At 43.0% G+C, this 26,918-nt stretch overlaps 1 protein-coding gene and 1 long non-coding RNA gene across 3 annotated transcripts; one reads left to right on the top strand and one right to left on the bottom strand.

Annotated features, from left to right (window-relative positions):
- Positions 1 to 1,568: 1,568 nt before the first annotated feature.
- Positions 1,569 to 2,672, top strand: LOC113961872. Its single transcript, XR_003532400.1, has 3 exons — positions 1,569 to 1,743; positions 2,241 to 2,359; positions 2,435 to 2,672. It is a non-coding gene; the product is annotated as an uncharacterized LOC113961872 (long non-coding RNA).
- Positions 2,673 to 8,722: 6,050 nt separating this feature from the next.
- RBM17 (RNA binding motif protein 17) lies at positions 8,723 to 22,320 on the bottom strand. 2 transcript variants are annotated; one of them, XM_027672567.1, is made up of 12 exons: positions 22,216 to 22,320; positions 20,023 to 20,163; positions 18,735 to 18,851; positions 17,696 to 17,862; positions 15,755 to 15,852; positions 15,151 to 15,207; positions 13,298 to 13,439; positions 11,791 to 11,942; positions 11,203 to 11,276; positions 10,789 to 10,887; positions 10,399 to 10,471; positions 8,723 to 10,262 (listed from the first exon to the last, which is right to left on the bottom strand). In XM_027672567.1, the coding sequence occupies exons 2-12, from the start codon at positions 20,143 to 20,145 to the stop codon at positions 10,159 to 10,161; spliced, it is 1,206 nt and encodes a 401-aa protein (XP_027528368.1). In that variant the 5' UTR covers positions 20,146 to 20,163; positions 22,216 to 22,320; the 3' UTR covers positions 8,723 to 10,158. The 2 variants fall into 2 exon arrangements, with proteins under 2 accessions (XP_027528368.1, XP_027528370.1); XM_027672569.1 differs by having other exon boundaries at positions 15,755 to 15,849.
- Positions 22,321 to 26,918: the final 4,598 nt, after the last annotated feature.

Here is a 26,918-nt window from a genome sequence, read left to right as displayed (position 1 = left end):
CTCCAGAAGAGTATTTCCAGCACATGATTCCAAGGCTTGGCAAAAGAAACATAATGAAAAATACTCAGGGTTAGACCCAATAATGAACTTGAGTGTCTTGTCCACCAAAACACATGTTTGGGTGCTCGTGTTCCAGTTTGTTGTCCCTAATATTCTGCTCAGTGCCTGCACAGCTTGGAAGGGGCTTAACTCCTTGTGTGGCTTTTTTTCTGCAGCACTGATCTTGCCTGGACGCTGTCACTTCAGCTCCAAAAACTTCCCAGTAGGAGCATTTCAGAGCCTTGTAGGTGTGACCAGGTCCTTTATTAGAGGATGATGGATCAGGTCCCCATTAAGGGGCTTCTGTCACCTGGTCCCTGCCCTCGGATTTGCTCCAGTCATTCTGTGCCTTGGCCCAGAAAGATCTCAGGTGGAACCATCTTTGGTGTCCATACATCTGCTTAGCATTTTCCCTATGGGAAAATTCCAGAAATCAGCTTCCAAGCTCCAGCCAAGGCCATCACAGGAATCAGAGCATCTTGTTGCCTCATTCCCTGTGTTAGATACTATTGTTTTTCACCCACAGAAAGCACCTCCAGCATCACAGTGGTGCCAGGCAGTTTAAATAAACAGAGAAGACTTCAAACATAGTCTGGGTACTTCTGGTGGATGAGGATCTCCACCCCTTACTGACTGTTCAACAGATTTTCTGTCTGGGATCTAAAAAGAACAACATAAAAGAATAATAATAATGATAATTAAAAAATTGTTGGGAATCGGGCTGGTCCCAAAAGAAGATTTAGATTAAACTAAACAAACTATGGTCCAGGACAGGGAAATCAGGTCATCTCCTCTTGGCAGAGCACAAATGCCAGGCTGCACAGTCAGAGAGGGTGCCAGTGGCTCATCATCAGAGATGAGCTCAGCTGTTCAGCATTTCTGCACATACCTGAGGGAAGCTGAGACATCCTTACCTGTACAGGGAATAATCGATTTTCATATCAGTGATTGCCCAGCCAGGAAATCAGTATCAACTCTCCTCCCTTTCCAGTCAGTTAGATAATGGGTGGGAGCAGTCTGGGAGACAGGAATGTCAGTGCTTTTCCTGGGCTGGAGCCACGCAGTCATTTCAGCTGAGAATCAGTCACGGGGATCTCCTTCAATACAGGAGTTGTACTCTACAAGCAATGCAAGAATGCAAACAGCTCCTTTGAAATATTTATAACATCTTGAATGGCTTGTGTGGCACAAACCCAAGAAAGATGAGGGTGCTTGTAGTTGCTGGCTCTGGGTATGGACGTGCTTACATTGATTGATCTGCCTTGCATAATCCTATTTTGTCCTTTTATAGGATGTTTGAGTCCTCAGGCAGGCTGAGAGCTGCTCTTGTGCCTAAGCCAGCCCCCAAGGTGGCACTTCAGTGACCAGGCACTGACAATCAGGTTTCTGTTTCCAGCCCATGCCCAAGGTGTTTGCTAATTTTCCCAAGCTGCAGCAGCCAGAGACACCTGGTTGACAGGGAGGTGTTAGGTCGCAGGTTGGACTCGATGATCTCAGAGGTCTTTTCCAACCCAGTCAGTTCTGTGTGATTCTGTGCATGGTACCCAGCTCCCTTTCCCACAGCGAGCTCTCCCCACATGTTGATCACCAACCTGATTCTTCAGCCTTGCAAATTTAACAGAAGAGAAAGTTGCAGAGAGGCTCATGGCCTCTCACTAGCAATGGAAATGCTGTTTCTGCTGGGAGAATAGGCAGCACAACCAGGTCATCAGGGCTTAATATGCAGCAGGGACTGGGAACAATAAGCTTTTGGAGACTTTGCAGCAACACCCCCCCCCCCCCAACCACTAAAACCTGACCTTGAGAGATTACTTTTATTAACCTCTGGTATTAGAGCTGCCCCCTTCATATCTCAAAGATTAAGTGCTCTATAAAGGTGTGGGGACGAGATTGGATTAGAAAGATACAGGTCAAAGACTTAGGACAAGGGGGAATGGCTTTAAACTGACAAAGGACAAGGTTAGATTGGAGATTAGGAAGAAATTCTTCACTCTAAGGTGAGACACTGGCACAGGTTGCCCAGAGAAACTGTGGATGCCTCATCCCTGGAAGTGTTGAAAGCCAGGTTGGACAGGGCTTGGAGAAACCTACTGTAGTGGAAGGTGTCTCTGCCCATGGCAGGGGGTTGGAACTGGATGATCTTTAAGGTCATCATCCAGCCCAAAACATTCTATGATTCTGTGGCCAGGTGCCTTGCACAGCTCCAGATCCTGGTCTCCTGTTTTGCACAGTTATCAGCTTTTGGGTTTTGGAGAGGAAGAAGGAACTGGACAGCACTTCTCAGGAGTGATCTGCAGGCAGTAATTACTGCAGCTGTCAGGTACAAACCCTCATGTCTTTTCTGCAGCTGCCAGCTCCAGCAGGTTTCTAACGTGATTTTGCTCATCCCATGCAGGAAACTCACTCTCCCTTCTCCATCAATTCCATGGCTTTGAACTGCTACCACACACCCAACCTGGCACTAAAGAGGAAATGTCACATTTGGAGAAACATCTGCATTCTTCTTCTGATGCATCCAGAGTGACAAATAATCAATTCTACTTCACACACTCCAGGCTTGCTCCTCGCCATGGAGTTAAACCCCCCCCCATTTTTTTTAATCAGAAAAAAGAAAAAGTATGTACTGATTTTATGATGCCAACATCATTACTTTTTAATATAAAAGCTGATAGCAGCCTCAAGTTTCCAGGCTTTTGTATTCCCCAACACTGCAGGAAAAACAAAAACCATCAGGCTTTTGCCCATGAATAAATCAACACGCTGGATAGAGATAAACCGAAGCAAAACACTTCTAAATGATCAGGTAGAAATCCAAGGGAGAAAGAGGAGGAAATCCATGACTAGCATTGTGATAGCAGAAGATATTTTCAAAACTTGCTTGATTCCCCTATTAGCTGTAAATTCCTGACTTCCTTGGAAGAGCTGAGCCCTTGCAGGAGAACATGATACTTCTGGGGCAGTACCTGTGGATGCAACTGTTATGTGGGACGATGTGCAGAGCTGTAAGTGGTGTGGTGCAGGGAGAAGGGCTGGCTGCACAATTCTGGGTCTTCCTCTGAAATTTGTGCTTGAAGCAAATCCTCAAATCCCAGTTTTAAATTTTGCTTTAAGTCTTTAAATTTTGCTGGGCAAATGCATCGCCCCCTCCTAAAAGAGGGAAGACAAGTTACTGGGAATTGCTCCAGCCCATATCCTCTCCCAGTGATTACTCTCCATCACTACAACTGCACAAACCCAGCACTTTCCCAAAGCAGAAAAACACAAATCCCCACCAGTTTTCCCTTCCCATCCTCCCAAGAGGAGCAGGTGCTGGAGGAGCCTGGTGTGCTTTGCTAGAGTATCATTTGAGTTTTGGTTCACAGTTGCTATACAAGTTTTACAAGTTCAAAGCAGTGAAGTCCAAAAATGCTGCCCAGCTTTCTGCCTGGGGCAAAAGGTGGAGAAATCCATGATGAGATGAAGACCTTTGTCTTGGCAGAACCACGTGGATTCCTGAGCTGTTGACTTGCTGCAAGCTCCCAAATGGAGGCCAGAGATCACACCTCAGAGACTGGGAGAGGGAAAACAACTCAGGGGTTATGAAGTGGCAAAGATGCTTAAAAACTGCGTTGGCAAACCCCCCCCACATTCTTCCTAGGGGAGGAATAAGAAGCAGGAGAGAAGAAAGGAAATGGTTAGGCATCTTCCTGGGAAAGATCTTGTTTTCCACACAGCTGATGTTGTCTTGGGCTTCAAGCATGGGATACAACTGCTGGGAGATGGGGAGTAGCACCAGCCTTCAGGCTGCCCAAGCAGGGCAGTGGGATGCCCTGCACATCCCAGTGGGAGCAGGACAGTGGTCCCCTGTCCCCTGCTGCCCACAGCTACAGGGCTGAGAGCCTGGGGTGTGGCAACACTGTTTGGACACAAGACATAAGGCTGTGCTCTTACATTTCTATACTAACTACAATGAAACGCAGCACGAACCCTCGTGCTTTGGGATTTCCCCATTTCCTGATGCTAAAAAGAAGAGGAAAAGAAAGGAAAAGCCATAAAGCTGCAATTATGAGCTCTGCAGGGATCAGAAGTCAGAGAACGCAGGTAAGAGAGGAAACATCTGCAGGAGTATACAGGCTATCCCTTCTCCAATTAATGCAATGTTTCCTTTGGCTTTCATGTCTGTTCTTCCACTGCAGCTTTTCCACCTCAATGCCCACTTCCCCCCCATTCAAGTGGGACTTTGCTCACTGAAATGGAAAGCTGTGTTTGCACCTGTGCACAGAAAGCCACGAGCAGGACCCAGCCCCGCCTGACACACAGACAGCAAGATCCCCAAAGGAGCACAGCTCACAATGGGATCACATTTGTATTTACTGTCAGCTACTGCACAACTCTGGCGAAGTTACCAAACACAGGCACACAGACAAGGACTTCATCATCCATTTTTCCCTCTTGAGAAACATAAGTGGAAGACTTTAGGTTTGCTCAGCTTTCATTCTAGCAGTTATAAGTCCTGCAGACTTTACAGTAATTTTTTTCTCCTTGCCACTAACTGGACACAAAAGTATTTTTGCAGTAAATAGGAGGTAAAATTATGCTGGTCATTCAAGGCAAGTGGGCACATCTATCCCACTGACCTGCTGAAAAAGAAAGGCAACCTTACCAACCTAAGCACTCATTCAGAAAAAGTTTCAGAGTTCATAGATCCTTCGGTGAGTTGGAGAAAGGAGCAGCTACTTGTTTGTTACTCCTGACACAAGGCATGAGTATCTATCATTACATCTAGGGCTGCCCAGGGGTTAAAGGCTCTGGAGCTGGCTGGTGTTGTGAGCAACTCATATAATTGCCAAGTTTTGCATCCTTAAAAAATCCTGTCATCCTTTCTGAGGCAGGAAATGTCACTAAAGTCCTTTGAGGAAAAGGTCCATTTTTGAGCAACCTGGTCTAGTGGAAGGTGTCTGTGCCCAGGGCAGGAGGCTGGAACAAGAAGATCCTTAAGGTCCCTTACAATCCAAACCATTCAATGATTTTATGAGTCAGAACAACGCAAAGCAGGTGAATTTATCCACTAAACTACATCACAGGTGAAAAACACTTGCCTGAAATGCAGTTTTAGGCCAAAGTGGGACAGAGATGAAGTTCACACATTAAACACACAGTCAAAGGTCATGTGTCCTGTCAGGAGCTGCCTGACCATCTCCAGCTGGGCCTTGGAAACCCCTTCTACAGCCATAACCAGAAGCCAGTGGTGGTGTGTGAGGATAAATCAAACTGATGGGATGATAAAGGCACTGGGATTGTTCTTTAACTGCCTTGCAGCTTGAATAAAATCACAGCATCACAGGGCAAGAGGGAAGTCCTTTCTTAGAAGTCCTGTCTACAGGACACATAAAAAAAAATTCCCAAACCCAGGCACTAATCTCAAATCCATCTATGAAAAGCCACCTCTCCACAAATCAGCATAGCTGAAAGCCAAATCTCCTGGTTGTATCCTCTCACTGCTCAGCAACAGCAAATTAACAGACAGCACACACTGCCAACACAGTCAACCCCTACTCCTCTTTAAGGACAACTGCTCCATCACCTAAGGGCAGGAATTCTGCTAAGGACTCAGTCATTACCACATTGTACTGCAGTTACTGGTACAGAAAGTGCTTGTAAGAAACATAGTAAGTCCTCCATGATCACAAGCAGCTCCTGCTTTATTGGGAAAAGGAACAGAGAATTTTAATTCATTTCTACAATTCTGGAGTAGCTAATCCTGAACACTGTTTTTTATGAAGGACAAGATGATCATCAGTAGCAGTCAGCACAGATTCACCAAGGAGAAGTTGTGCTTGACCAACCTGATAACCTTCTAAGATGAAATGACTGGCTTGGCAGACACTGTGACTAATTATCTGGATGATGGGGCAGAGTGTGCCCCCAGCATGCTTGCAGATCACACCAACCTGGGAGGAGTGGCAGATACTCCAGAGGGTCGTGCTGCCACCCAGAGGTGCCTGGAGAGGTTGGGAAGAACATCAGGAACATCATGGAGCTCAACGAGAAGGGCCAAGTCCTGTACCTGGGGAGGAACAACCCCAGGCACGAACATGGGATTTGATTTAAAGCAACTCAGGATGATCTGAGTCTTGCTCCAAGTGCTATAAGGACAAAGTACTCACTCCCTTATTAGACTTCTGCTTGTGGAGCAAGAAAGATTTGAGAGGTTTAAGAAACTCTTTGAAACCTTCCATGTTTGTCCTTCTACCTTTAAGAAAACTAAGTGGGGTTAAAATGCTTATTTTCTCCTGCAGACAAGGGTAAAATACCCTGACACACTCAAACCTACCACAGGAGCTTGGTTTCAGATAAACCCCTCCTAAAGCAAGCACTTACCCAGACTGCAGCACACAAATTACAAATCCTCCTGAATTTGCTTTAGAATCTGAAGTTCAAGGATAAGAGAACTTACCATTTTCTGTTGTCAAAATAAAAAGCAGCACCACAAGGAATGTGGTTTTTGGATGCATAGTTGCAAGTACAGGGCAAGAGGGTGTAATCCCAACTCTCCAAACCACCTTCTGCATGTCCTTGGGCAAGACACTTCTTGTACCTCCCTCTGTGTTCAGACAGCAAGTTCTTTGGGGCAACAGCTCTCACCTTTCATACAACAGTGGCAAAGCAAGCTTAGATTTTGACAGTAGTGTTAAAAATGTTGACTGTGAGCTCCAGCTCATCAGATTTTAGTCTGACATGGAGGAGGCAAGTGATAAATCGACAGAAATTCAACTTAGGTTAAGCACATAGTACGATAAATCATAACCTGTGTGCTAAATGATGGGCTCTGAAATAGCTGCTACTGCTCAGGAACACCTTGGGGTTGTAACAATTAGGGAAGCAATGAAGTCACTAAATCCCTGCTGTTAAAATAGCAGCCAATGTTCTCAATTAGGAAGAGAACAAGGCAGCAAAGGGTGATGCCACTATGCTCTTAAGACCTCAGGGTTGCTAATGCACCAACCACCTCATTCAGCCCCGGGCTGACACGTCCCACACGTCCCTGTCAGCTTCCTGTTCCCTTCAGGACACTGTCAAACCTCTCCAAGTAGGCATCTGATCCAGATTCCCAGAAGCAATGAACAGTTCATACTTAGCCCGAGAGAAGGTGTAGTTATTCAGCACATTATTCAGCACACAGAGAATCACAGCACTTGCAGAGGCACTTAAAACATGGAATTAAAGCTTAACTTTAGTAAACCATACCTGAAAGACATCCGACGCTTCAGCTGAAATAGAATAAGCAATTCTGCAGTGCCAATAAGGCAAATGCTCTTAACAGCCCATCACCCTCTTAATTTCCTGTAAAATCAGAACCTTCTAAGGCACCACACAAAAAGAGGAAATGAAAATCTTATTGCTTAAGACCAGAGTGACCAGCATGTACCTTACAGAAAGAGGTGGCTGCACAATTTCCAGAGTGCAAAGACAACCAACCAAGCAAAACTTGGTGGCTGCAAAGAACTCCAAATTAAGCGCTGCTGAGCCTTTTGAAAGGGCACTGATGAATCAGAGGAGAAAAATGGATTTGTAAGCAGGGAAAGCTGGAGGTGTTAGATAAAAAGTCATATGAGAAACTACTAGAAATAGAAGTCAGTAACAAGATTCCAGAGGAGCCCAAATTCTCCAGCAGAGAAATAAATTCAGAAGCAAATTTTTCAAGGCATGCAAGATACAGCCATGCCTGAGGAAGTGTGAGCCAACACGACAACAGTGCTGAAGAACAGGGAGAATGTACATTTGCAAAAAAATGCTTCCTGCCAAGGAGATCATCAGTGACGAGTGAGACCTGACCATGCTCAGTCAGTGTGTCTGACCCTGTGCAGGTCTCCACATCTGTGCACCTGTTTGCACTGGCTGTGGCAGCACCCCAAGGCCACCTGGCTCCAGTGCTGTGTCTTTGTACACCACACACCACAGAGATGAAACTCAGGTGTTGTAGCTCCGCTACCACTTTAGTAGGTTTGTTTGTGATGTTTCAGTGACCCCATTGTACAGAAAAATACCTCATTTATAGCATCAGTCTCCTACACAAAACACTAAATGAACAAACCCTCTCCCTTATGTTTTCATGGATAAATGTTACCCTTGTCTTCAACCACAATAAGGATTTTTGGAACTAAATGATTCAAAAATTGTCAATAAAGTGATTCTCAGCAAATGGAAAGCCTCCAAGTTATCAGTCTGGAAGCTCAAAAGCTGGTATTAAACAGCAGAACAGTTGGTTAAAGACACAAAAATTAGTGTGTGTACCTCAGGAAATGCTTACAGCCAGTCACCTAGACGTATTTGCTGAAATAAGAGCCATAAATAAATCATGTTGCTTAAAGCCAAGTTGTATTTCAAGCCAAGTTCAGATCATACTAAATCTGCTCTGACTGCTTAATTCTTTACAGCAGCCACTCAAATTATCTGACTCCTATAGGTAAATCTATGCTAATTCATATCAGGTCAATCTCTTTGTTTTACTACATAGCAGCAAAGGCCTTAAAGTGTTGCTCAAGGTCAAAGAGAAAACTAAGAGCAGTAGAATCTGTTACTGCCCCAAGTCCTGTGGTTTTGGTGTTAGTCAGGCCTGTTCCTCGGGGTGGATTAAGGCCTGACTCTGTGGGCAGGCCTTGTGCAGCAAGAGAGCAGAGTAAGGAAGCCAACACACAGTAGGTAAAATACAAGGCTTTTTTTAAAAATTCTGTTTTACAAGCGAGTGTTTGTACAGAGGTTGGTGGAACACAAGCGGACAAAATAAGCCAAATACAAGACCAAGGGTTTGTCATAGAGATCTGCAACCAAAATGTCATAAAAGGGCAGCAACTGGAGATATTCACAGCGTTGAACTAAAGGTCTATACACCCCCCCCAATACATGAGTGTAACAGGAAGAAGACATCCAGCATCAGCTTTCAAACAGCTAAATTGCCTTCAGAGCCCACAATCATTTCAGCATCTGCACAATCCTGGGTGAAAGGGGGCACAGAGACAGCTGCCACCATTGCAGAGCCACCTCTTGCCAACTCTTTGTCACATGCTGTTCCCAAAAGAAAAGCCAACGTAAAACCCGAGAGTTGTGTAGTATTTTACATTTAGTTAAAAATAAAAGAGTTGTAGTGTTTAGTAGTTCAGTTAGTCAACTCTTCAGATTTTCACACGAGAACTTCCCTCCATGGCCTCCTACTTTGAAAACTTCCACAGGCACTCAAAAAAAAAGAAAAAAAAAAGAGGCCTAAGCCCGATGGTATTTGACCTCAAATATAGAAATATACACAGAGAGAGCAAATGCCAGGTTTGAAATGATTAAAAAAAGTTAGTTACCTACGTGTGATGTTGGAGAAAGTGAGAATCTGATGCCTGGCCAGATATAGGAATGAGTGTCCCTCAGTTCTACCTACAGCATTTCACTAAGGGCCTGTAATCAGTCATGCCTGGGTATTTCTAGCACAGACTGCCTGACAGCACAGAGCTCCTGCCAACAGTCCATTAAATTCCTTCCTCCTTCCTTTTAAACATGGATTTTCTTTGGATCTGGGAAGACAGACAAACTCATTCCTTGTTGCTTTAGTCTCCACCCTGGCACAGAAAATATTGTCCTGGAGTCAGGAGAACAAACTAACTGCCAACTGTCCAACAAGCCCAAATACTGGTGTGCAGAGACGAGGACTTAGGAGAGCAAGGCTCTAACTCTAAGAGATACCACCAGGGGAGAGAAGCATCACAGCACGTAGTCCTTGTCCAAAGCTTCCCACTTATCGTGGATGTAGCACAGGGACTCCATGATGAAGCACCAGAACAAGGAAAGCAGGAATACAGACAAAGCATCTCCTCAGCAGTTGGTTTTCAAAAGAACAAAGTCATCTGAAAGCGCGAAAAACCCCAGGATCCCCAGAGCAATAAGCAGAAATGTGCCAGTCAAAACCACACAGATGTGAATCTTTCAAAGGGCTTTATATTACAAAAAAACATAAGTCACAACGAATGTGAAAAATCCATTCAATGAGGCTTGTTTCCAGTTTGCTGGGAAAGCTACTTTTCTCTTCTTCATTCCCAGCCTACTGCTGAAAACGTGATTGCCAAAACAGTGACACCTCGAGCCAGATTTTTAAAATCAAACTTGCTCCGCCAGATCCAGCACTCTGAACTTGTCCAGGTTGTAGAAACAAGCCTTCACGACTCTGCCTCCAAAATACCTTCCATTTAGATCCACAACAGCTGGAATTGAAAGCAAGAGCACGTCAGCAAGCAGCAAGTAAACATCTCTTTAACAAAACAGTCTAATCAGTGAGACTGTTTAATCTCTCTACAAAAGGTAACTCTGAGGGTCACAGGACACAATTTAGGATCCCACCTTTGATGGCAGATTCAACCCGTTCAAACTCTAAAAATATTCTTACAGCTTCATCATCAGGAGCACCAGGGATCTGAAACAAAACAAAAGCCCCAAACCAGAAGTGATTAGAACAGTAGCAAGCCCACTGTTTTAAAGTGCTGCTCTTCACAAAAGTAGTCAAGGGAACAAAATAAAAAGGTTCCAAAACCAAAGTACCCCAAGATTTTTGCCCAGATTCTGACACTGAAAGTTTGTATCTTGCAGATATGGAAAATCCAGAATCCCGACACAGTGAAGCACCCTGAGAGATCTTTTATATATGTCCCTTCTTTTAGGCAGTAACACATCAGTTGTGAGGGACAAGGGCCCAGTTTTACTTTCAGAGCAGCCAAAAAGATTCTCTCTTACCTCAAAGATGACACATTTCCCAACCTTGCCATATTTCTCGCATTCCTCCTTCGTTTCAGCTTCAAGATCTTCATCCACCTCCCCAGCACCTACCATGTTCTGAAAGTTAAAAGCATAAACCCAAGTCACCGGGTGGAGTCTGTGCAGATGGTTGTGTAGATAAATTAGAGATGCCCTGTGAACTGTGACCATGGATGCTTTAAAAGCTCAAGAGCCACAGGAGGAGAGAGGGGAACTGTACAATTTAAAGCAGTGTTCATTTGAAATACTTATCTCAGGAATACACATATTTTCCCCAGAACACAAAGCACCACATCTGTGCAGGCCAGAACTATTTGAACTATGCAGAGTCTTGTAAGAGGAACATAAGTTTTAACATTTCAACACCAAGACGTTCTCTGACTCCCAACTTACCCTTAGTAAGACCACTTTAGTTGGGCATTTCAGTATCTCAGTCAATGGGTTGGAATCTGCTTTCTTGCCCGTTTCTGTTACAAAGACAGAACAGTGAATTGTGGGTAATATAAGATTAAAGCTCAATTGGGGACTTTTATCAGAATCTTATTGATTGAAAAATGGAATAAAAGCCACAAAATGTAGTTTAATATTGTAGAGAAACAGTCATTCACAACTTGTAGCTACTTGGAAGGACAATAAGCAGAAAAATCAATTCCAATTATGTGAATTAAGTTAGAACACTGACAATGTACTGACAATGTACTGCTTCTTTGGGGGAAACAATTCCTAGGTTCAGAATTGCATCAGATTCCCTAAGAACTAAAAATCAGCTCTCCTGACTTCCAACACTTGTGCTCAGGTAGAGGTGCTGTGGGCAGGCTGAGCTAAAAAAATGTATACAGGACTTTACAAGATAAAGAAGATAATTTCCACAAGAACAAATAGGAACCATTCTTCCAACTCCAGTATTTTCTCCACGGACAGATGGTAAAAAAAAAATCCAGGAGCTTCATTTCTCAGAGACTTGTTGTAGGACACAATTACCTTTTTCTGTAGACTCGCCAACGATGATCTTGCCACCCCTCTTGCTCGTTTTCTCTACTGACAGTGCTGTGCTGAGCCCCTGTTCATGCTTTCCCAGCCCCTGGCCCTCTCTGAAACCATACTTCTGCATGATTTTGTGAGCTACTGTCCCCCTGCAAAGAGAAAAAACATCAGTTAGTAAAGGTTTCTTCCACAAAACATTAGCACTGCATTACTCCTGAGTGCTCAAATATTCTACCTCCTAAAATCTCCTTACACAGAGAGAGAAAACACAAGAGCTTCTACAATTAGTTCCAAGTTGGTGTAAGCTCCAGAGGACAAGACCTTTCTAGCCCTTCCTACAACAAATCTGGATATCCTCAGTATTAATTTAAACATGTCTAATTTTTCTGAATTTTCCAGAGCATCTTGAGGCAGCAATGTCCCCAAGCTATTTAAAGGTACATTTTTGTAAGTACCTTACAAAAAGCACCTCCACTGACAGGTTTTGAAATTCCCAGTGAAGGAATAGTTAGAATGAAAACATACCTAGAGGCGTCAACATTTCTTTGGTGACCACAGCTTGACAGGTCCAGACACAAAAACATGCCATGGTGTACTAGTTTAAACCACAGTAAATATTCTGTGCTCAGTCACCCCCATTTTATCAATGGGCAAACAAGATAACAGAGGAAATGCAGGATCAGTGACTACATGACTATTTCCTAAGCATGGTACATGAAACACACATTAAAAAAGGTCAAGAAGTCCGGCTGTGTAATACTGAAAGATTAAAACACTAAGTCACTGAATAAACAGGCAATTGTGTGGTCAGGTTAGGTCAGATTTTTAGCCCTTCTTTCAGTAAAGTGAAGGTCCCAAGGTACTGCTAACCGGAGGTGGTAATGACAAAAAAACTGGTCCAACAGTACCAAGTTTGGTTATCCTTTTTTTTGACAATTAGAAGAAAAACAAACTCAAAACTGAGGTCTCTAAGCTGTTTTTAACTATAGATTCATCTTCACTTTGTTGCCACAGTAGGAACACAAGCCTTACACACAAGGCAGAAAAGTAAATGGGCAGGTTTGCAGCCACAGCTGATACATTCATGCAAATATGCTCTGAATTTCTGAACAAACAAAGCAGAGATGAAATGATTTGCCCACTGGTATGTAGCAAATTTAAGACAAAGTTGGAAAAGAAATCAAGAGGAACTAACATGCCACCTGTGTTTTCCTGTATACTCCATAAGCTTGGCCTGTATAGGCCATAAACACTTTAAACTGGAATGTGGCTTCAGGACTCACTAAAAACACAGCCTGGAGTGCAACCACCTCAGATGTGTTTCCCTCAATCCAGTCAATCCACTGTTTTCTTCTGTATCCTGCCAGTTTGGACTCTCTGCACTCAGAGTAACCACATACATACATGGGCTGTGTTCTTCTCCACTGACAAACTATTTTAGCTTTTGGTTTCCACCACCTTCCAATGCCTTTTTCCACAAAAGGTGCAGCAGTCAGTCATTTACCCCATGTTAGCAAGGAAGGAGTTGCTGGGTCCTGTGGGGGAACGAGGCCTCTCTGGCTCATCATACACTGGAGGAGGAATTGCTGCTTTGGAAGATGGTGCCCGAGGTCTGGACTCCTCTTCATATGGGAATGATGCTACAGCTGAAGAAAAAAAACAATTTGCTTTTTCAATAAAATCCAAAAAAACTATGAAAAAAAGCCTCCCACATAAATCCAAATCAGAAGAGTGTTTCCTTTGCATGTGCTGTTTTAACATCCTGTCACCCCTCTCTCACTCTCAGAAACAAGATTTGAGTTATTCTGGATCTTCCTATGGATACAGATACCCACAACTCTAAAATGTATTTATTAAACTCTTATTAAATGGAGAAGAAAGCATTAAGAGGCCACCTGGACTACAATGAGTTTATCCAGGCAGAGGCCAAGCAAAAATGAGAAGGCCCATTCATGAGGAACAGAATTATGACAAAACTAGATCAATGCACACAGCTCCAGGCCCAAAGACTGTGTGTAAAAATACACTTTACATTTACACAGAAGAGAAACCAGTCTATTAAAAAGAATGAATGCAACTCATCTCACCGAGAATTTCTGAAGTGCAACTCTTCCTGGGGGATGGAGATATACCTGGATATCTCAGTCATACTGGTTAGATTACTAAACTACATTCTACTGACAAATGTAAAAAAAAATGTAAAAAACCAGCCTACAGAACATCAAAGAAAATATGCAGAAACACTTTTGAAAAGTCCTATGGACTTCTATTAGACTGACTTAATTTTAGAATATTTTCTTGGGAACGAGTTCTTGGATCTTATCAAATAAAAGGTCAGACGTGAAGTTTGGGGATGTCATATGAGGAAAAAAAATCCTATTTGAGCAGCAGATGGATTGGACTTTTGGATTTCTGCTACAGTAATATTTTCTCTTGTTTTTCCAGTCTAGATTTAAGCATCAAGTAAGAAGCCATACAAAGGTTTCCTTGTGGGATCATGCCACATTTTAAAAGCTCTCCCCCTCAGGATATTTGTACCATTTCCAGCCTATATTTACTTTTCACTCAATTGCTCTTAATTATTTACTCAAAACATTCTCTGTTTTTAATGTTTACACATGTCAAATGCCTTCACTATTATATTACTCACTTAAGCTTTGGGTTTTTTTTTTTACATTCCAGTCTTCTCATAAATAAACTGAGGACTCCCAAAGGAAAGTTTGTGCGCCTAGGATTCTTTTTTCTTATTATTTTTTAGAGTAGACAACACACTGCTAATTATTTTAATTTTAAAGTACACAACAGTTTGACGGGAAAAAAAAAAGGGAATGGTTTTGTTCCTATGGCAAGATGGTGCCACCTCGTGGACAACTGTGATCTTCACTGAGGGAAACACCAGTGCACACACATCTCTTCAGCTGAACTGTACCCCTGAAAAACTTACAAAATTCTGTCTGTAGTGCATAATCCCTTCAGAAAAGATACTCACAAAGTACCTCCTAAAACAAAGGGCAATAGAAAAATTCCCTCTCCATGCTGAGGAGGTTTCTAGTCTACCCAGAGAAACCTGCCTGTGACATTTCTTTTTCCACATCAGAAGTAACTGAACATGGTTATAACACCCCACTGTGCCAAACCACTTCTCCAGCAACACAGAAAGAGTCCTTCAGAACAGAGATGTGAAAGCACAGCAGCATCACAGGTTCCCCCACAGCTTCCCTCCATCAACAAAGAACTAGTACAAGTCCTGCTGCCACAAAGAATCCTCTGGGAAAGGCAGGAAGACTCAACTGAATAATATGTTGAGTGAGAAATAAACACTGCTGGGTTGAGAGAGGAGGATTTTGTAGTACTCACGTTCTTTGTCCTTCTCAACCAGAGAAGTGGGTGGTGCAATGGCAGCTCCTCCCATACCTGTGAGCAAAAAGGAAGGCAACAAATTTGGATGACATCACAACAGACCTGAATTATTGACTGTATCTTTGCTGCTGAAAGAGAATAAAGCTTAATTTTGTTTATGCAAGACATATTTCACCACCCTGATCCACATCATCTGACTGGCTCTGAGGGCACCGAAGTAACAAAAGCAGGAATGATGAGCTGAAAACTCAACAGTGATTCTCATAGCCTGATTTTATCTCCTGGCTCACCCCTCTTCTGGAACCTACACCATGCAGAAACTTAACACAGGTATCTACAAACTAAGGTAAAAAGAGGTCTTTTCACAAATAATTTAGCTGCCATCTGCCTCCATGGAAGAACAAAAATCAGTTTTCTGCATTACAACAGTAATGCTGTAAAAAAATGCCAGGTTTATTCTAAAGGCTCAGAAACAACAGTGGACTCATCCACGGAAAAGAAACACAGAATCCATGAAACAGGAATGAGATTGTGCATTCCCCCCACCCCTCTTTTTCCTCCTCCCCTCTCTCCCCATCAAAACCACAAGCAGTTCCCTTACTCCTTTTCCGTCTCTCCCTTTCATAATCTTCATCTTCATCAGAATCTGGATCTGGTCTTCTGGAAAACCCACTGGCTTCATGTCTGTCTTTACGTCTTCTAGGAGACACAGTAAGTTAGGTTAAGAAACCATGAAAGTTAACTCTTTGCCTTAATTTATGATCCCACCTTTGCAGTGTGAATTATTCTGCCCCACTCCAACTGGCATTTTACCATGTTTCCCATGAAGGTGTAAGTAAACACCTTTATTATTTGTTTCTCTGCTTTTATCCTCATGGGGCATTTTTTGGTAAAACACAAGATGGATCTGAAGCAAGATCATTTTCCACTTACAAGTCAGCCAGGAAGAATGTATGGCAAGGAGGAAGCACCTGAATAAATCTAGTTCAAAGAGAGCAGAGTTGATTGAATGACTACGGACATTAATCAATCACCCTGCTCTGGAAAGAATCTCCTATAAATTCTCCACCACAGGCTATACAGAGTCATATCACTTACTCAATTAAAAAAATCATCATCCTTAAACATCCTTGGCAATTAAAGTAAGATTCAGGCATAACTTCTAACATTAAGTGATGAATTTTTTAGGAGTTGTTTGCACTTCAACTGTTATCTAATGTGATCATGAAATCACTCATTTTAATACTTCAGAAGAAAAAGGAAAAAGTATTTTTCCCCAAAAGTTAAGAGCATAGCTTGGTGCATAAATCAGATCTCACTCCCAGTACAGTCATCAGAACTGTGCTACAGAATGCTAAAAACAGCTCTACTGTGGAACCACACAAAATTTCTGGATCTCTATCCTGTGAATGCAAAACAAATGTACAGCCTGTTGTCCCAAAGCAACATCTGATGCAGGTTTGGCTGAGATTGCTTTCCCAATTTGAAGTCAGAATGCATTATGCATTTTTCACTTCCTTTCTCTAATGTTATGTATAAAGACTCTTGGCCTACACACAAGTACAAACATGACTACAGAGCAATCAGTACTGAAGCTGTGGGAATGACATCCCAGATTTCTGAGGTCTTGCATGCCAATGGGATAGAGCCTCAGGATTCCTCCTCCATCAGAACAATGAACATATAACAGAGAGAAGACAGAGAAGTCCAAATGACTAGAAATATTAATTTCCACAATCTAAGCAGGGCAACAGATCTGTAATTCTACCAACTTTGTACTGTGACAAAGATGCCTTATTAATTTCATATAAATTAAGCAAATATAATCTTCTGCCTGAAGATATTTTACTACTTATTTCAATCAGACACTGAATCTGCATTCAACTTCCTTAATATGATTAGAAAGATTTCCTACAACAGGGAAAGGGTATTAAGGTAATTAAAGATAAGTATATTTTCTTTTGTGAAGAGATAAAGGAGTAATAAACACATAATTAACTTACTTAAACTGAATGCAGAGTTTTAAAAAAAGGAAATGCAACTATGACTCTCAAAAACTGTGCTAACTACATCTTTAAAACTGAATGCATTCCTGGATCAGTTTGTAGTATTTAGGAGCAGAAAGGATGTTTTATCATTTAGTGTTGAAAGGTTTTTCTGCATTCTGGTTACACTGACATCTAATACTAAAAAATACCTGCAAGGTCAAAGTCTGACAATGATGCATGAAGTACTCAAATATTGCTGCTAGTATTGAAACAAAGTAAATTTAGAATACAGAAATGTCAAGTTTAGAAACCTGATATGTACCTTTCAGCCAAAGAGGCTGCAAACTTGATAATTCTCATAATTTTTGCACTGTTAGGTGACTTCAGCAAGAGCATTAAAACATATTAATTAAAGCACTGCACTTGTTTCCACAAGCACAGAGTGTTCTTCACTAAACCTTTCAGAATTTCCCTGAAATCGTTTGGAGGGATAAAGCTAAACAAACTGATGTGTTTAAGTGTCAATATGCCACAACTTCACACAAAAGCCTTACTTTTCTCTTTCTTCAATCTCCTTTTGCCTCTCCAGCTCACGCTGCCTCTGTCGTTCCTCTCTCTGGCGTTTCACCACTTTTTCATAGTCATTTGGGAACATGGGATCATACTCATCTGCCAGAGGAATCAACACATCTCCTGCAGAAAAACCACTAGGGACGGGATCCTTTCAAAAAAAAAAATGGAAAAAGGAGCTTGTTCAGCAGAGATCTGAAAACAACATCCAGTTGGAAATCAAGAATTAAACACTTCCAATTCCTGACTTCTATAATGGCAGGTAGCATCCTAATCCCACCGTGACTAGAAGAAATATTTGCTTTACTTAAAACTAACAGTTCATCCAGTCTCTCATTACCTCATATGAATTACCCCCTCCCCTTGCCAAACACAAAGCAGCAGCAAATCCACATGGACAAGAACTTTTCAACCCCCACTAATTCATTATTACAAGTTTTACAGCCTCTTGCTGTTGCAGTCATCTGCCAGGATCCTCCCACACAATCTCATCAGGCTTTTTCATCAGCTGCTATTAATATGATACCAGCAGAGGTACACAGGCTGTTCTCCTCTCATCTGAAAGAACTGTTTCAGAACTATCACTTTGAAAAAGCTTCAGGGAGAAAGCTTCTCTACATTCCTCACCATGAGAAATCCATTTTAAAAGTTTAGGTGGCTTTTCTTTTATTTTTCAGTTGATCGTTTTACAGGTCCAGTTCTGGTGCAATCACAATTAGTCATTATTCACCTGACCAAATTAGTGTCTTGCCAAGTACTTTGAAGCTGTCCAGGAGAAATACTCCAGGAACACTGTTTTATAACTGCACATTAACCTTGGTAATTCCATGCTGTATCACATGGAAGTCTGTATTAAATTGAAATCCTGATTAACTAAAGAACTCTGAGCAGAGGAAGACATTTTCAGAAAACAATCACTTCTCTGACCACTGGGAAAGATGATGAAAAAATAAAAACAGAGACTGCAGTCAAAGAATTCCATTTCCAAAACATTTGCTAACTTTTTAGCTGTCTTGGTCTTACCTTTAACCCAGCTGCTACATGAGGTGGTGTGTCCACAATCTGCCTCTCATCAGAGGAGTTCCCTCGTTTCAGGTCAATCACTGGAGCAAGGACTGTGCTTTGTTTTGTTCTCTGACTCTGCAAAAAAACACCAAAACACAAAATGTCTAAAAAAGATAAAACAGTTTTCTAAAAAGCAGCTTGATATACTTTGCAGTGGTAGGTGAGTGGTCCCAGGTTCAGACTAGAACCAGAAACAGACACTAAAAATTCAGACAATCTCTTCAGATGAGTTTAAACCGAGTCATGTTGTTAAGAAGGGGTGCAGTTTTATTCCAAAGATCTACTGTTCTTCACATTTATCATCTGATAACATATATTAATCTATTCTGAACTCTTGAGTTTTCTAATCCTATTCTATGCTTCCATTAGTCTATGGATGCACTGCACATCAGTTACATGGACAAAGAATGTAACAGATATAGTAGTCATTAGGATTTTATTCATGCACTTTGTTCCAATTATCAGCTAAATCCTGCCCTCAATTTCATCAGCATAAATCAGGAGTAATTCCAGTGAAAAAATGCTGTGCATACTTAAGTATTTGGCTACTACTTTTTTAATTAAGTAATCCCACTACAGAACCTACACACCACAAAGAACACAGTGTCCTGCCTCAACCAAAATATCAACACTGCTCAAAGAAAAAGGGTGAAATACCGCAGCAATAAAAAGAGAAAATGGTTCTGCCAGAGTTTAAACTCAAGGAATTTGCTTGTACTCCTCCTTCTCATGTACACTGGAAATACTTGCTGTAAAAATTTCTAGAGCACGATGATTTGCACTTTAGCACCGAAAGCCTTTTAAAAAGCAACATAAACTGATGCAAATGTAAATAACTGATGCAAAACACCAAGAATGACCAACAGCCAGTAGTGACAACTATCCATCACAGCATGACCCTTACTTACTTTTAGAACAAAGAAAAAAGCTTAATCTCATTATCTTTGATAGTTAAACCTGAGTATCAGCTTTTGGCTCTGCTCATTAAAAGCTCTGAGGTTTGCAGCACATACATCAGCTCTTCCTTCTGTTTTAATTTTGCAAGAAACCCTCTAACAGACTTCAAGAAACACACATCTCACCTTTCCCCCTGCTCAGTTTTGCTGGGTTCCTTGCTACAAACTCACAGGCAAATCCCAGCAAAATTACCCCAAGTTGGTATTCTAAGGTCACAAACACAATGCACTGATCAATAATATGCAATAATCATAAATAATAATTAAGCAAAACCACAAAGGGACTATACCTTTGCTTGTGTGAGAGCTGCTTTCTTCACCTGCAGCTGAGACTGCAGCAGTTTGAAATTCTTGGACCAGCCTTCTGTTTTAGAGTCGCTGGTCTCAACTCCCAAGTCATCGTAAAGTGACATTTTCTCTTCAATTTAAAACTGAAAGACAAAAGGAAAAAAACTCCAGATGACACAACAAACCTGCTTCCAGGTTATTTGCTACTAATTTATATACATTGGTACACCATATTTTTACATAAATTTTTTTTCAAAGCCAGGGAAAATTTACAGTAGTAACATTTTTCTGGCTGGTAGCAAATAGTCATAACTGCATTAAAAAGTAAGAGTTTGAAAGGTAATGAAAACTGTTCAAGCATTAACAAGTGCTGGAAACTTCCCAAAATTATGTTTGTACCATTGGATATCAATCATTTGAGGCTTTGAAGGAGCTATGTTGCAGCAAACATTGGTGTTTCAAGGTTCACAAAAAAATTCAACATTACGCATCACATGGGCCTCAAGACTTCTGAATCAAACACAAATTATTATCTCTGCTGACCTTAAAAAACTGTCCACACAAACATGCAACCACTGCAATCAGCTTCTTAAATTTCACTATTTTTTGCATCATAAAGGAGCATGCCTTTTATACTAAACAGACTTGCCAGAGTAGTATTAAGTAGTAATTTCCACAACATTGAAAGGCTTCTCAAATACAGAGAATTTATATATACATACACACACACACACACACACATATATATATATAAAAAATTAGGCAAGTAACATCAAGAACATGACATGAAATATATCATTTTGTCTGATATTGCATCTGACATGGATGGAAGAAGAGAAATTTGAATGTCATGTGAGGTCTGTCACCTGTGGCACAACCTGTAAGCTCATTATTTAGCCTCTGACAGGTCTGGATTGCAGCACCCTCACACCAAAACTTTAACTTCTTAATTTACAAGCATCACTGATTAACAGCCTGCATTGAAAGCTTATAAATTCATCAGGAAGATACTGATCCCAGAGATGTGACAGATAATTGGGAGGGAAACTCCTGACATACAGGAGATGGTTACTGCTGTGGATTTAACTTTATGTGCATTTAAACCTGTGGAAAAAGTCTCAGATGCAGCAGACACTGAATAAATTACAACACCAAAACGTGGCAAGCTCAGCACAAATTAAAAAAAAAAAACAACCACAAAACACAACAATTTAATCCTGCAGTGGAATATGAACAACCAGGCTCAGCATAAGGGAGTTTAGAGCAAGAAAAGTAGGTGGCTGCACTCCCTAGAGATATTAAATATATGGGCACAGGGAATGAGACACAGAGGGGGTTACAGGGCACAGGATGAGCACAGGGCACTGCAGGAGTTCCCACCTGCCACAGGGAGCATGATTTAGGCAGCAGGAGTGCTGCTCTTCTGGGGGAGACAGGATGCACTGGGGGGGACTCACAGAATCAATTAGGCTGGAAAAAAACCTCTGGGATCATCAAATCCAACCTGTGACCGATCCCCATCGTGTCACCCAGCCCAGAGCAGAGTGCTACATCCAGTCGTTCCTTAAACACCTCCAGGGATGGGGACTCCACCACCTTCCTGGGCAGCCCCTTCCAGTGTTTAATCACTCTTTCTGTGAAGAAATTTCCTCCTAATATTCAGTCTAAACCTCCCCTGGTGCAGCTTGAGGCTTTGTCCTCTCATCCTGTCCCTTGTTCCCTGTGAGCAGAGCCCGACCCCCACCTGGCTCCCCCCTCCTGTCAGGGAGTTGCAGAGAGCGAGAAGGTCCCTCCTGAGCCCCCTTTTCTCCAGGCTGAGCCCCTCCAGCTCCCTCAGCCGCTCCTGCTGCTCCAGACCCTTCCCCAGTTCCGTTCCTTTCTCTAGACAATGATGGATGGATGGGGGCAGAGTGCAGTCATCGCGGGGAAGCGACAAAGGAGCTGTACCCAGGCTAAAAGAAACGTTGGGCTGCGAATTCTGTAATGTCCAGCCCTCTGCGGACACAGGAGCCGAGGCGGGGGGTGGCAGGCCCTGACCCCCCCCACGCTCCACACAGGCCCGGACCCCTCCAAGGCGTCGTTCAGCGGAGTACATCCGCCCTTCTCTCGCCGCGCCCTGCCTCCCCACACCCCACGGACTCCGGTGCCGCCTCCCCACCGCCCAGGCTGGAGCCGGGCCCGCACCCGCCGCTCACCCGTCCCGGCGCCGCCGCCGCCATGAGCCGGCGCTGAGGCCGCCGGGAAGGGCCGTCCCGCGCCTGCGCACTGCGCCCCGCGCCGCCGCCGCGCTGCCGCCCCCTGGCGGCGGGAGGAGGGAGCGGCACCGATGAGCTGCCAACGAACACCCGCCGTCCCAGTATGAACCAGTACGGGACACCCCATCTCTATATGAACCAGTACGGGACACTCCGTCCCAGTATGAACCAGTACGGGGCACTCCGTCCCAGTATGAACCGGTACGGGACACTCTGTCCAGTATGAACCGGTACAGGGCACTTCGTGCCAGTATGAACCAGTACGGGACATTCCGTCCAGTATGAACTGGTACGGGACAGTCCATCCAGTATGAAACAGTACGGGGCACTCCGTCCAGTATGAAACGGTACGGGACACTCCGTCCTGTATGAACCGGTACGGGGCACCCCGTCTCTGTAGGAACCAGTACGGGACACTCTGTCCCAGTATGAACCAGTACGGGACAGTCTGTTCAGTATGAACCAGTACGGGACACTCCGTCCCAGTATGAACCAGTACGGGGCACTCCGTCCCAGTATGAACCAGTACGGGATCCCCTGTCCCTTTATGAACCGGTACAGGACACTCTGTCTCAGTATAAACCAGTACGGGACCATCTGTCCTGTATGAACCACTACGGGACTGGGGAGGGAGCCCAGCGCCCAGGGGAGCTGCGGGATGTGGTCCCCGGATGGAGGCAGTGGAGGAGGCGGTGGGAAGGCTGCTCCCCCCTCAGCTGCCCCCGTTCAGGACACCCCCACAGCACGTTGTTTTGACAGAGAGAAGCCAAAGAAGAATAGCAAACCCCAAATTCCTTTGGGTTTTCACAGTGCTCATGGCGTGATCTGCACTCTCGTAAAATCACAGAGTGGTTTGGGTTGGAAGGGACCTTAAAGATCATCCAGTTCCAACCCGCTGCCATGGGCAGGGACACCTTCCACTATCCCAGGTTCTCCAAGTCCTGTCCAACCTGGCCTTGGACACTTCTAGGGAAGAGAGATGCACAAAATCTCTGTGCAACCTGTTCCAGTGCCTCACCACTTTCACAGTCAAGAATTTCTTCCCAATGCCTCATCTAACCCCGTCCTCTTTCAGTTTATAGATGTTCCCCCTTGTCCTATCAAAAGAGATGGAAGTTATTCCTCTCGCAGTCTGCACATGACATACATCAGGTTTCTACCGTGTTCCCTGCAATAACCTTTTGAAAGGAGGTGTATGGAATCACGAAGCTAGAGACAAACAATAATAAACACAAAGTAAAGTTTATTTTGGAGGGATGGTTCAATGCCAAACAGCAAATATTTTCACATGCTCCATATAGCTCATGTAAAGAAAGACACTTCAAATCCCATTGGCGACAGCAATAACAAACCCCTCTTTAGTCCCACGCTCAGAAATTGAATTACTGTTAAGGACTTTTCAGGTCTAAGAGCCCGTGTTGCTACTGAGGAGGGAAGAAATATCATTACAGCTGAATTGTGAGGATTTGGGGAAACAGACTTGAGTCTAGAGATATGTCCCTGCAATATGATGAGCTGCCATTGACCCTTATTAGTGGGAACTATACTGGAGTTTGATTTAGGAATTCGATTGGCAGAGGGCAGCACTGTATTTATGCCCAACACTGTTTTCCTTGTGTGTTATATCACAATTTTCTACAGTGTTTCTAACTCCTTGAGAAATCGGTGGTAGCTTACTGAATGAGTAATCTGACATCTTGTCTCCTTGGGCATTCAGCATTTCCAGTTACTTAACAAGAACACCTTAAATTTGGGAGGAAAAAATGGGGACAATGATATGAAACTCCTCTGAGTTTGACAAAACAGTTGTACTGAGAAAACGAGGAAGAAAGAAAGAAAATTTCTTTCTCATCAAACATCCCTGTCTTATTCTGGCATGTTTGTTGCCATCACTGCCACTAATACTGAGGTCACTGGGTATTGTTGTTGCACAATATTTAGCTATTTAGAAGTATTTATTGTACTGTGTCATTTGGGCTTAAAGACTGATTTGGTCTGCAGAAATAATTTTTGTTTTCTGAAACAATCCTTAAAATTCTTTTTCTGCCTGAGCCTGGATTTTACCCAACCACACCAAATTCCCACCCCAACATCTTACACTATTTATTCAATGTCTTCTCTTTGACAGTGGCAAGGATGGATTTTTGTTTTTGCTCATACCAAGCATGTCAAATCAGGTGAGCTGAGCTTTCTAAGAATTTTGGCCACTTGCACCACATGAAAAAGCAGATAAACATGCAAGATTGTCTGCAAAGCCAGGCACAACCTCCAACCCCGAAGCAGATAGATCTGGCACTTCAATCTCAAAATGTTACAGACACTATCTCTATATGAATCAGAAAGTCCTTATCTCCAGCATTGCTTTCAACTGTGCTACTGTGTACTTTATTTCCCCATGGGGAGCTGAAAAAAATGATGCTAGTAAGTAAAACTGCTACTTCCTCTCCTACTTATTCTGCTTTTTATTAACACAATCTTCCTGAACACATTTACAGGTATGTCTGTTTTCATAAAAACAGTGAAAGCTTCTTAAATACCAGAAGAAATTGTTTTCACTTTATTTATGGAGGATCTCCCAAGTATTTTCCTTTGGTTTCTTGCCTTAGCAATGCCTGCATTTTTTAAAGGAAGGCTGGATATAATTCAGAATCTGTAATCTCATGGAAGAAAAAAGATCAACAAGACACTAATTTTACAGCGCCAGAATCCCATTAAGAAAAGAACTGGCATCCTATGTTAAAGGAAGGATTCAAATTAATTGCATCAAAAAGTACTGAGAGAAATCACTGTGGATTGAAATGTCACAGAGCAATAGCACAGAATGACAGTGACTGGAAGAAACCAAAATGAGGTTAGAGTCTGCAAAAGTGGAAAACATGGCAACAGCAGGAAATTTCAGTTCCTCCTTGGAACAAGTCACAACAGGGAGGGCAAAGGCTGAGTTATTAGACACATAAATAACTACTTATTAGAGCCATGAATCATAATTCACAAGAAGAGAAGCAGCTCTTGGTTAGGTCTGGAAAGTGCATTAGGCATAGATCAAAATTGATCCATCACTGTTTGTGATAACAACCACCATGTACTTGTACACACCCACTTAGGAGCAAAGGAGCCAACAGAATCCTGCTCATTGAATTGAGGAAGGCTGCAGGCCGGTAGAGAAATCTCACCCAGCTGCCAAGTCTGAAGGTCCCAGGTAGACTGGAAATGGAGGAAAAATTTGTGAGGTCACCCCCAGCACTACACATCTTGAAGCCTACGGATTTGTGGCTAAAATCTCCTTTTCAGCTGTATCTGCCAAGGTGGGGCAGCATTGGCCAACTCCGTGCCTCCAACAGACCCTCGATGGTACTGAAGTCTGATCTTACAACTATCTTTATTTTTTTCTGCTTGGATTTCAAACCTTTCCATCATGGTGCTTTTCCTCTTGAATCCCACTAATGGTTGCTGTATCAGCAGTCCTACCTCTGTACCTGCCTTTTTATCTCACGTGGCCCTGTCTGTACTTTTTCTTGCAGCTCTTTCTCCCAGTTTAGCAATTTTCCCATCAGTTTGAGAGGAGTTTGGTGCAACTGGGTCTCCTGAACTCGTGGGAGAGGAGAGGAGGGGGATTATGGAGATGAGGTTACGGGCAGGATCAAAAGGCTATGAATAAACTCCTGATTTTCCCACTGTGAGAAGAGCCACCAACCTTGACTGGGACCCCTCATTGTGCCAACAGGGAACCTGGAAAAGGTGAATAGCCAAGATGATAAAATTTGCTGTGGATCCCAAATTATTCAGAGTAATCAGCCAAAAGCTGAAAGGAAGAAGTTGCAGAGGGATGGCGTGACGCTGGCTGGGTGATGAGATGGCAGATGGGACCCAGAGTTAATGAATGCAAAGCAATGCACACAGGAGAAAATAGCACTAACAAAACACACACAGCAGCAGGCTCTAAATCAGCTGCTTCCATTAAGGAAAGAGATGCTGCATTCATTGTGGATAATTTTCTAGAAATGCCTACTCAGTGCTCTGAAGGAAGCAAGGAAGCAAACAGGCTGCTAGGAAGCATTAAAATTTTACAAAAGGGGAAAATATCCTCATAAATCCAACACGCACACGCACCTTTGAGTGGCCACCTGCACTCCTGGGCATGTCATCCCCTCCAAGAAGCAGCAGTGCAATACAAAAACTCAAAGAAGTCAGATGTGTTGGGTGAAAAGGAGCAGTTGAAGGGGACCCTGAAAGCATCAAGCACCCAAAGTGGTACAGAAAAGGTAAATGGGGTGTTCTCATTTTTCTCCCTGATGGTGATCTTCAAGGAGATGTGAAATGAAGCAATGCAGAAGGGGAAAAAACTCCCCCCAACAAAAACAAACAAAAAAACCCACAACACAAAAAAGTCAGCCTGTAAAAGCCTCATTTATTGTAATTTTCCTGAAGCATCAATAGCAGTGTTTGGTGGATGTGGATCATCTGTGCTATGTTACAGATCCCCTTTGAGGGTGAGGGTTGCTAATATGCCAAAACGGCATTAGAGGGCAGTGCACAGCAACCTAACTGGAGTTTTTTGAGGTGGCAATCGTGGTTGTGGGAAACCACCCCTCAAAACCTTTGAGCATCGTGAGAACAGAGCAGCTCGCACTCCCACAGGTGGG

The sequence above is a fragment of the Neopelma chrysocephalum genome, unplaced genomic scaffold (assembly GCF_003984885.1).
Source record: "Neopelma chrysocephalum unplaced genomic scaffold, ASM398488v2 Primary Assembly neopelma1_97416, whole genome shotgun sequence".
In the NCBI taxonomy this organism is placed as follows: domain Eukaryota; kingdom Metazoa; phylum Chordata; class Aves; order Passeriformes; family Pipridae; genus Neopelma; species Neopelma chrysocephalum.
The sequence above is the reverse complement of the archived record's forward strand: the minus strand, read 5'-3'. Positions and strand labels throughout refer to the sequence as shown.

Bases quoted from the DNA above. Each gene is read 5' to 3' on its own strand.
- RBM17 (XM_027672567.1), bottom strand. From the start codon at position 20,145: ATGTCACTTTACGATGACTTGGGAGTTGAGACCAGCGACTCTAAAACA. The intron at 18,852-20,022 runs GTATAGTCCCTT...GTTTTTTTGCAG, and splicing joins CAGCTCTCACACAAGCAAAG to AGTCAGAGAACAAAACAAAG. The intron at 10,888-11,202 runs GTAAGTTGGGAG...TTTAACTTTCAG, and splicing joins CTAAAGTGGTCTTACTAAGG to AACATGGTAGGTGCTGGGGA.